This window comes from Heterocephalus glaber, unplaced genomic scaffold, assembly GCF_053883595.1.
Source record: "Heterocephalus glaber isolate CG9 unplaced genomic scaffold, H.glaber_assembly_v1.0 deba00001452, whole genome shotgun sequence".
Lineage (NCBI taxonomy): Eukaryota > Metazoa > Chordata > Mammalia > Rodentia > Bathyergidae > Heterocephalus > Heterocephalus glaber.
In genome coordinates this window covers 1,597,566-1,606,882 of record NW_028258302.1, presented here as the reverse complement: position 1 = coordinate 1,606,882, position 9,317 = coordinate 1,597,566, and the positions used below count along the sequence as shown (strand labels likewise).

The following is a 9,317-nucleotide window of genomic DNA, read 5'->3' as shown; positions in this document are numbered from 1 at the left end:
TCCCTACATTAACTTTATATTTTAGGGCCATGTTAGCTTTCTATTGTTGGAACAAAATACCTGACATATACAACTTAAAGGATGAAGGATTTATTTTGGCTCATCATTTTAGAGGTTTTGGTCCATAGTCAGCTAGCTTTAAGGTAGAAGCATCTCAGGGGAAGGATATGGCAGAAGAAAGCTCCTCACCTCAGGGTGGCTAGAAGCAAAAAGAGGAAGGGAGAAACAGAGGCAAGATACACTCTTCAATGGCGGGGGATTTAGCTCAGTGGTGCCACCACCTGCCTTGAAAGTGCAAGGTCCTGAGTTCGATCCCCAGTACCAAAAAAACAAAACCCTAAGATATACTCTTCAATGCCCCCCAGGGACCACCTTCTCCAAACAGTTCCCACCTCCTGACAGCACAGTCAGCTCTGAACTCATCAGCAGATCAATCTATCGATGAGGCTAACACCCCAGGATCTAATTGCCTTCTAAAAGCCTCACTCTGAACACATGAGACTTTGGGGGAACATTTTAATCCGAGCCATAACACCCTGGAATCAGTTGCTTCTCTGTAGAGCCCTGGTACCTCTGTGGAGAATGATATTCAGAAATGAAGATGTGGGTGGGTGTGGTGGCATGCGCCTGTCATCCCAGCACTTGGGAGGCTGAGGCAGGAGGATCACCATGAATTCCAGGCCAACCTTGACTACATAGCAAGATCTTGACTCAAAAAAAAAAAAAAATCAAAATATGGACTTTAGGCATGCCCATTGGTACTGGGGCATCCTTTCTACTTTCTGGGGCTAGAGCTCACAGGTGTGTGTGTCTCTCACATGTGCATGCACACTCTTATATGGGTATCTATTTTGGTATTCACTCTCATCTATTAAAAAAACGAATAAATTCACCCTTCAATTCTAATCCAACTCTACTGAATTTATTTATTCTAGCCTTCCCTCTTTCTGTTTTCTGAATCTATTCTCTGTCAGTGAACAGCCTGGCTCCGGTTAACTTCAGTACATCCACTTAGTGATTTGTTTAGTCCCCTTGGAGGTAACCAATCTCCAACCATACCACTCCGTGACCCCTTGGCATTGTGGGAACTTTTGGGGCACTGTGTGGCCAAACGAGGAGTGTTCCAGGGCTTCTTTGGCTTTGACTTGGGACTTTCATAGTATCATGGCAGCCCTTTCATGCTTTGAAGAAATTTTTACACTGTACCTGACCATTTTCAGCTGTTTTCAGTAGGAAAGTTGGCCAGAATAAAATTGTTTTCAATTCTCATAAGTTGAACCAAATATGATATTATGATGAGAAAAAAAGTTGGAAAGCAGTATTTTGGGAGTTGTTCTTTACCTCAGTTTTCTCCTGGACCAGGTTTAGTTGTAGCTTCTCATAGACCATCAACCCTAACAAAGGTATTCAGCGCACAGTGGTCAGTGCACTTAACAGATGAATGACGGGGCAAAGCAGGATAAACTCCGTGGAAGTTCTCATTTTAAAAAGGAGAAGCATCACGGAGCCCTCACTAGCCTATATCAGTGCTTCTCAAACATCACCTCGTGCGCGAACTGCCTGGTGGTCTTGTTAAGAGGCCGGGCCGGAGTTACTAGGTCTGGGGAAGGGCTGAGAGCCGCCATGTCTGTTTCCAGGCAGGGCAATGCTAAGGACTATGCTCTGCATAGCAAGAGTTTCTAGAATATTCCTCACCCTTATTCTCCTGGTTAGGCGGAGTGTATTAAATCACACAACCAAAAAACCTGGGAAGTATTTTTAAAATTACATTTTTAATTTTTCTTCATTAGCAAACATACACACAGAAGGGTAGAGTGAACCCCCACTACACGTAGCATTTACCGGTCTTCCTTTATAGCTTCCCCTGCCCGTGAATTCCTTGTTCCTAGAATATTTTAAAGCAAATCCAGCCATCATGTCAGTGTGCACCTCTACCAGGTAAGGATCAAAAATTGAGAACCACAGTGTAAATTATCACACAAAATTAACAATATATAACAAACAATTAACAAACCCTTGAAATCATCTAATATATCACACACCATATTCTAAGATACAGATTTTTCAAGCATCTCCCCATGCAATAAATGAGATTCCTGGTCAGCTCCCCTAGGGTCTGGGGCTTTCCTTAGGGGCTGAATGCAATTCCTCCTAAAACTGTATTTTATGGAACTGCCAATTTCATTCTTGGGCGGTTCTGTTTCTTAATAAACAATGGTGGGCCGAGGATTTAGCTCAGTGGCATTATGTCTGCCTCGCAAATGCAAGGTCCTGAGTTTGATCCTCGGAACCAAAAGAAACCCCCCAAAACAAATAAACAATGGCAAAAACTTTAGAATTATACTTTTTTGAATCTGAACCCCACCTCCGTGGGTCTCTACCCAATCTTAGCCTTGCGGCTGGAACAGTAAACAATAGGCTGGCCCAGGAGGCCTGGAAAATTGGCCCTGCCTCTGGCACCCAGGTGACCTTGACATAGGCATTTAAATGGGGTTACTTCAGGAGAGGCTGGTAGGTTCTAGATCCCCAAAATCTTTTAGCTTCAAACTCCTCTATTTTCTCCCAGACATCTTCCTACTGCCAGGATCTCAGGCATTTTTGATCAGTGTATTAATTGGTTGTATAACACCCAGAGCTGTGGTTAACTGGCCATTCCCTTCCCCATTCCTGGCTACAGGCAAAACAGGCTTCCTTTAATGCTGTCAGGTCCGCTGCTTGCATGGAGTTTGTCTTTCTCACAGCCTGTCCCTAAAACCCACAAGAAGTAGCCAGCACATTATCTTCTGTGATCAGACAGAGATGGGGCACATACAGGGTGTGGTACGGCCATAGACAGTCTCTGATATCTTGACCTCCTCTTACCAAGTCCCAAGGTTCTGGTGCCCCTGAATATCAAGAGATGACACGTGGTTTCCTGGCCAGCTTTATGACCAAATGGTGAAGACTGCTAAATAGCTGGGCTGCGACCTGCTCAGCTGGTGCCATGTAACAGAAGCCCTCAGTGCAACACTGAGTTTCCAGGTTCCAAGTTCTGTGTTAGGGCCCTTGTGGCTATGTGTGTCAGGATCCAGACTCAAAATCATTTCAGCACAAAGTTGTATTGATCAGAAGGATGAGGGCATCTCCTCCAATGGCCTGGTTTCCAGAAAAGCAGGAGGGAGATGGAGCTTCCTCTCCAGCCTTGCCTTTCCTCACTCTTTTGGAGGCTCTTAACCCGCTGTGGACCCCTCAGAGTGTTCTCATGAGGTTCCCTAGGGGCAGCTGTGTAAGCTCTGATACCCAGACCCATTGAGTCAAGATGTCTAGGGGTGGAGGCACCCAGAACATTTTCTGTATTTCTCATAACTTGAGCAGCAGGACTGTGGGACTGTTATAAGCCTTTTTAGGGCCAGGTAGCCACCCCTCTGGCCAGAGGGCCCTGTGGATGCACAGTAGCTACCAGGCAGGGAGAAGGGGGCAAGCCCATGCCAGCTCCCTGGCTCTTCTCGCTTCTCTTCTCCTGTCCCAACTTCAGCTGCAGTGTGTGTGACAGTCATTTCCTCTAACTTAATTTTGGTCACTTAACCTCGAAGAATCAAGCTTGAGGGAGAAGCTGGATTGTGTCTTTAGGAATTGGTGGGCGATCTGGCCATGAATAGGGGGTGGAGAAAGGAAGAGGAAGAGGATAGTGATGGACGCCTCTTTCCATGAGAATTTCGTGTACATAAGGAAGGAAGGGCCAGGGCCAGGGAGAGACCTGGAGTCCAGGGCTGGTGTTTGGCATGGCAGAGGCTGAGCGTGTGAGCAGAGGCCTCCTCAGTCTGAGGATGAAGCGCACTACCTGGCCTTGGGGCCTATCTGGGCTTCAAGACCATAAGCCCTTCCAACTGACTGTACCCTGGGCTGCAGGGTAGAGCTCTGACCACAGTCTCCACTGCAGGATTCAGTGTGGGGCTGAGCTAGGGGATTCAGACCTTGCCAGGACAGTCCTAATGGCCTTCCTATGGGGGGTGGGGCTCCTACACAATGTTCCCTCACCCAGCTCTGATCCAACCCCAGCCAGAGGCCTCACAGGGCCTGTCCCTTCTTGTAGGAGGGCTTCCAGAGGCAGGGCTTGTTACCTGTGATATTTTCTCCACACCAGGGGCTCTCTGACCCCAGGGTTCTGCTTCCAGTGCTGGGCCAAAGGAAGGGTGAGCGGGATCTCCCCTCAGGGAGGTCTTGGTGCCAAGCCAAAGGCCAGGTTGGGAGGCCAGGACCCCAAGTTCTTTCCTGCTCTGCTTTGTTTGTGCTGCATAACCCATTGCAAGAGCCCCCGGGGTCAGGTCCAACGCTACACCAGGTCCCAAACTAGGCACACCAGGAACAGAGCAAATGACACCATACTTGGGGTTGAATGTCCACTTCTCTTTCCAAACAATGCCAAGCACACAACCTAGGTGTGGCAGGGGGACAGAGCCTGGCGGGGGTTCGGACATTACACACCTAGGGGGCCCTTGGTGGAGACGGGCAACTTAACAACGGGTCTGAAAGTCAAAAGAGAGAGAGCTGGTTAGTGGGGTGAGGAGCAGTGGGGGAGGCAGGGGCTGTGGAGTTCAGGCCCAGACACAGGGCCTGGCCAGCACCATGGGACCTTGGCCCTCACAGCAGCCCTGCTTGGGGCCCATTACCAGGGGTGGAGGTGGCACACTCTGGCCTCAATATCTGTGTGGGTGTCCAAGCAGTGCCGAGTGACTGGATGAACTCAAAACCAGCTCTCAGAGAAAGCAGGGCTGAGCCTCTTGGTCTCTCTGAACCTCAGAGTCCTAGTATGTAACATGGGGACATTCCTTATCTGGGGCCTGCAGTGGAAGGCACGTGGGTGAAGGGCTCTGTCCACCCCCAGGTGTTGGGCACTGACATCCATCTTGGTCACTGAAGGACCCTCAGGGCCCAGAGCATGGTAAACATGTGGCCTGCCACTGGGGTGGTGCATGAGGGCCTGCCCGTGGCTTCGGCAGTCCACTGGTGCCCATGGGCTATATCCTCTGTGTGCGTGCGTGTGCATGTGCATGCGTGTGTGCATGTGTGTATGTGTGCGTGTGCGTGTGTGTGTGTGGATGTCTTGCTGCTGATCTCTTTCTGAGTATCTGGGTCTCAGGTGGCAGAGTGGGCATCTTTGTTAAGGACCAAGTTCTCAGAGCCCTAGATGGGGCTTGGGGGCCATCCTATGCCCTGTTCAGGATGTCATCAGGGCTGGCTGGAGTGCTGGGCAAGGAGCTGCTGGGCAGGAGGGCTATTTGGGGCTGGCAGGGCTCAGACGTACTCTCGGGCAGCAGTTGAGGGTCCTGGGCGATAAGGCTGTGGGCTGCTGTTGGCTCTCTCAGGCTCCGGGCATGTGCAGCAGAGGAAGGAGCCCCCCAGCATGGCCAGGCCAGCTGAGGCCCAGCCTACGAACAGAGCCGGGCCAAATTCAAACCTGCAGAACAGGAGACGACCAGCTTTCAGGTATGGCTGCAAGCCCCAGCCCTGCCTCACCTGGCCCTCTCTGGGGCTCCTCTCAGGGGCCTGGGAGAGGGAGGGCAGGGTGCAGGGAGCTGGAGGTCAAAGTGTTCAAGGCCCCTCATCTCCCCAGATAAACTGGGATAAAAATTCTTTCTTCCTCCTTCGTCCACCGTCCTCTGAGCATATCAATGCCACACAGAAACCTAGGCCCGGGGTGGGCCTGCAGGCTGGAGGTCCACTCTCCAGCCCCTGCTCTGGGCACTTGAGGCTCATTTCCCCATCTGGCCAGTGGAGGGGGCCTGGGAGGCTCTCAAGGTCTGAATAGGCAGCCAGGGCTGCTTCCCACTCCCTTCTGGGGAAGACCAGGCTCCTCCCCCAGCATCTAGGCCCTCCACACTGGGCACTGCTGGCCTGGCTGGCTCCTCCCTTGTCTCCAGCCTCTGTGGCTTAGCACAAGGCACCCCTCCTGGAGTGCCTCCCTAGCCTACTCTGCCTTCAGGGCTTAGTTCCCATGCCACCTCCTTGTGGAGGCTTTTCTTGATGCCCCCATGCTCACCCTGCCCCTTCCAGGAGGCCCTTCAGTCGCCAAGAGCTCCTGGAGGGCAGACAGAGGCTGGGATTCATCCAATCCAGGCAGTCCCTGGACAGTTAAAAGGATGAAGGGCCCAGTCTCAGCTTGGCCCCTTGAGCTTGATCTTGCTTGGCAGGCCTCTGTGGCTGTAGCTGCCACCCAGGGAACAGGCTCACACCCAAAGCCTCCTCTTTTTCCTCTCCCTTCCACACCTCTGCCTACTCTAGGGAGCCTTCCTTGCTGTCCAGGCTTCCTTTCTCCTCTGCCTTCTACTGCTGGGCCTGTTAGAATGTCTCAGATATTCCTTTCTTTGCTTCTGGTTTGGCTGGGAGGAGCAGGGTGAGCCAGACTCTTCTGAGATTCCCTGACTCAGCCTCTGTGCCCTGACCTTGTAAGTTCTGACCATTCTAGCTTCCAGATATCTCTAAATCTGCTTTCCAGGGCTGCCTTCCTGCCCCTGAGCTCTCTGCTGGAGACCCTCTGCCATTGCCATCCTATGGGTTCTATGCCCCTCCCCCATTGTGCATACCTCAGCAGAGGGATTGCGCTGCCTTCCATCCCAGGATGAAGAATAGTCCTGGAAGGCTGCTAGGCCTGGCCCCATCTGCCCTTTTTCTCCAGTCTCATCTCTCTGGTCCCATAAAACTGCTTCGTCTAATAGGAAGCCACCCTGGCCCGCTTCCTTCAGAGGAAATAAGAGCAGCTCAGGTGTACTGAGCCATCTCTCGGCCTAGGCACTGTGCTAACCTCTACCTGCATTGTCTGGCAGACTCGGCCACCATGTGAGGGCTGGCTTGGGCTCTGGCTCCATTTTACAGAGGAAGAAGCCAGGCATGGAAAGATTAAATAACTTTCCCAAGATCCTGCCAGGACATGCAGGGCTAAGATTAGAACAGAGCTCAGAGCCAGGGCCTTAGCTCCTTGGAGGTCCTTGCTGTGCCTGAACCCTCATCAGGTTCCTGCCCATATCAGAGGCCTAGCCTGGCTCCCTGCTCCAGAGTTTCTCAGACAGCAACTGGGTCTCGTTCCCTACTTCCAAGTGACTGCTGGCCACAGAGTAGTGGGCCCAGAGTAGGCAAAGCAGGAGCCCAACCCCAGCACTCACCTGGCATTGACAGGTGTGCTTGGGTTGAAGAACTCCTGCGTTACCAGGGTGGCATACCAGGAGACAGCAGTCAAAGTACAGAGGCCTGAGGACAAAGCAGAGAGGTGCTCAGCTTTGCCCAGTCCCTGGGCAGCCACCCTGTGCCAAGAGGGTAGAAGAGGAAGCACGGACACTCACCTGCCAGGAGGAAGAGGGCACCCCCAGAGATGGCCACACGGCCCTTGGCGATGGGGTTGCTGTCTCCAACTCGTGTGCACTTCATGCCCACGACGCTGAGGACCATCCCCACGAAGCCCAGGAGCACAGCCAGCACCATCAGGGCTCGTGCTGACTGGATGTGACCTAAGGCAGGGCCAGGACTGCGCTGAGCAGGGGTTGGGAGGGAAGGGATGAAGATGGAGGTGGTCGGTGTAGTGTGTGGGGCCATGTGTGCAAGTCCACATCTGTAGTGGGAGGAGCCTGCATGGGAGGGGTTTGGGCAGGCGCTGGCTGAGGCCAGACCACCTGCCTGCAGGTAAGACTATGAAAGGTGAATATGGGGGTGTGAGGACAGGGTATAGGGTGAGGGTCCCCTTCATCATTGACCCTGTTTTCACTCCCTCTTGCAGGCTCCTCCCAGTTGTGCTTTGGTGAGAGGATAGTTTGAATTGGCTTTTCTACTACTTTGTCTTTTTTTTTTTTTTTTTTTTGTACTGGGGATTGAGCTCAGGACCTTGTGCTTCTGCCGCTTTGTCTTGAGCCTGGTTCACTCTCCCAAGCAGTTCTTCCTGGGCTGCTCAGTTTCAATAGAAGGAAAAGCTGAGTGTGTCTGAGGCCCACCTCAGCCCAGCCAGGCCCCAGGCAGCGACCCTCACCCCCATCAGCCCCTCTGACTCTGGTCACCTTCCTCTCTGTCTTGTGAATCACCCTCAACAGCCAGATGCCCCCTGCCCCGTCCCAGCCCCTGGCAAGGGTATGCAGGTCAGTCCTGGGCTCCAGGCCAGCTCCGGAGACCTGGGCCCCTGAAGGAGGCCTGTGACCTACCTGGACCCATGCAGTGGGGCTGGTTGAGGGCAGCCCTGCCTGGTTGCCTGTGGGGCCCTGGGCAGAGTGTGGCTGTTCAGTCCCACCAAAGGTTACAGCGCAGGTACCCGCTTATAAGCCAGTCTGAGTCTCAACTCCACAGCCCAGGAAGAGAGAGGCTCATGCCAAAACTCCTGTGTGTGTGTGTGTGTGTGTGTGCACGCGCGCGCACACACGCGCATTGGCACACTTGCCGGCATGGAGGACTGGGCAGTAGTTGTGTGCACACAAATGTGTGTCTGCGTATAGAAAGTGGGGAGAAGTAGACTAGGGTCTCGGACTTTTGGGCTTTTGGTGTGCCAGGCTCTCTTATTTGAACAAGGTGTTAGTATCCCCTTTTACAGAGGAGGACCTCAGAATATAAAAGCGCTCGTGTCTCACAAGGTTTCAGTGGACTCCAAGATGCCAGACCCTACCCAGAGCCCCCTGCTCCCAAAGGGCCCAGTATTCACAGGGCAGTGGCAGGAGATCATGCAGGGAGTTGGAATATGGGGTGCAGTGCTGACAGCAGACTGTAGGAAAGCTTGCTGTGGGCTCCCAGACTACCCCGTACCCCACCTCCCAGCCCACCAGCCCGAGGCCTACCGTCCAGGGCGAGCAGCGAGTCATAGAGCTTGCACTGCACCTGACCAGTGCTCTGCGAGGCGCAGGACATCCAGAGTCCTTCGTAGAGGCCCACGGCCGTGATGATGGCATCACCTGCATAGGAAGACTGCTTCCATTGTGGCAGGGCTGTGCTGGCAATGATGCCCACCCAGCCACCCAGGGCCAGGAAGTAGCCCAACAGCTGAAGACCCGAGTTGGCCATGGCCCAAAGGAGGGGACCAAGGGCCCCGGGCTCAGAGCTGGGCTGGGGTCCTGGGGTTTGCTGTGGTCATGGCCAGGAGAAAGAACAGCTGGGCAGGGGAGCAGTGAGTGGTCAGAAGCAGAGGAGGAGAGGGGACAGCAGCTGCAGCAGCAGCAAAGACAGTGGCTCTGGGCTCCAGAATGCAGAGGGAAAGGCCAAAGGCCCGCCCACAGCAGCCGCCTGAGCTCGCCAGGGTATCCAGCAAAGCTCATGCCCAGCCCCCTGGGGGTGAGGGGCGGGATTTATGGCCCAGGTGGGTACCTCACCCT

General features: G+C 53.3%; 1 protein-coding gene across 1 annotated transcript; it reads right to left on the bottom strand.

The window, feature by feature from the left end:
• Positions 1-1,753: 1,753 nt before the first annotated feature.
• Cldn19 (claudin 19) lies at positions 1,754-9,220 on the bottom strand. Its single transcript, XM_004871825.4, has 5 exons — positions 8,787-9,220; positions 7,317-7,481; positions 7,140-7,224; positions 5,285-5,437; positions 1,754-4,505 (listed from the first exon to the last, which is right to left on the bottom strand). Exons 1-5 carry the CDS (start codon positions 9,007-9,009, stop codon positions 4,457-4,459), a joined length of 675 nt encoding a protein of 224 aa, XP_004871882.1. The 5' UTR covers positions 9,010-9,220; the 3' UTR covers positions 1,754-4,456.
• Positions 9,221-9,317: the final 97 nt, after the last annotated feature.

Coding starts and splice junctions, on each gene's coding strand:
- Cldn19 (XM_004871825.4), bottom strand. CDS start 9,009: ATGGCCAACTCGGGTCTTCAGCTGTTGGGCTACTTCCTGGCCCTGGGT. Junction 7,225..7,316: donor TGCCCTCTTCCTCCTGGCAG/GTGAGTGTCCGT, acceptor CTTTGTCCTCAG/GCCTCTGTACTTTGACTGCT. Junction 5,438..7,139: donor AGCACACCTGTCAATGCCAG/GTGAGTGCTGGG, acceptor CCTGTTCTGCAG/GTTTGAATTTGGCCCGGCTC.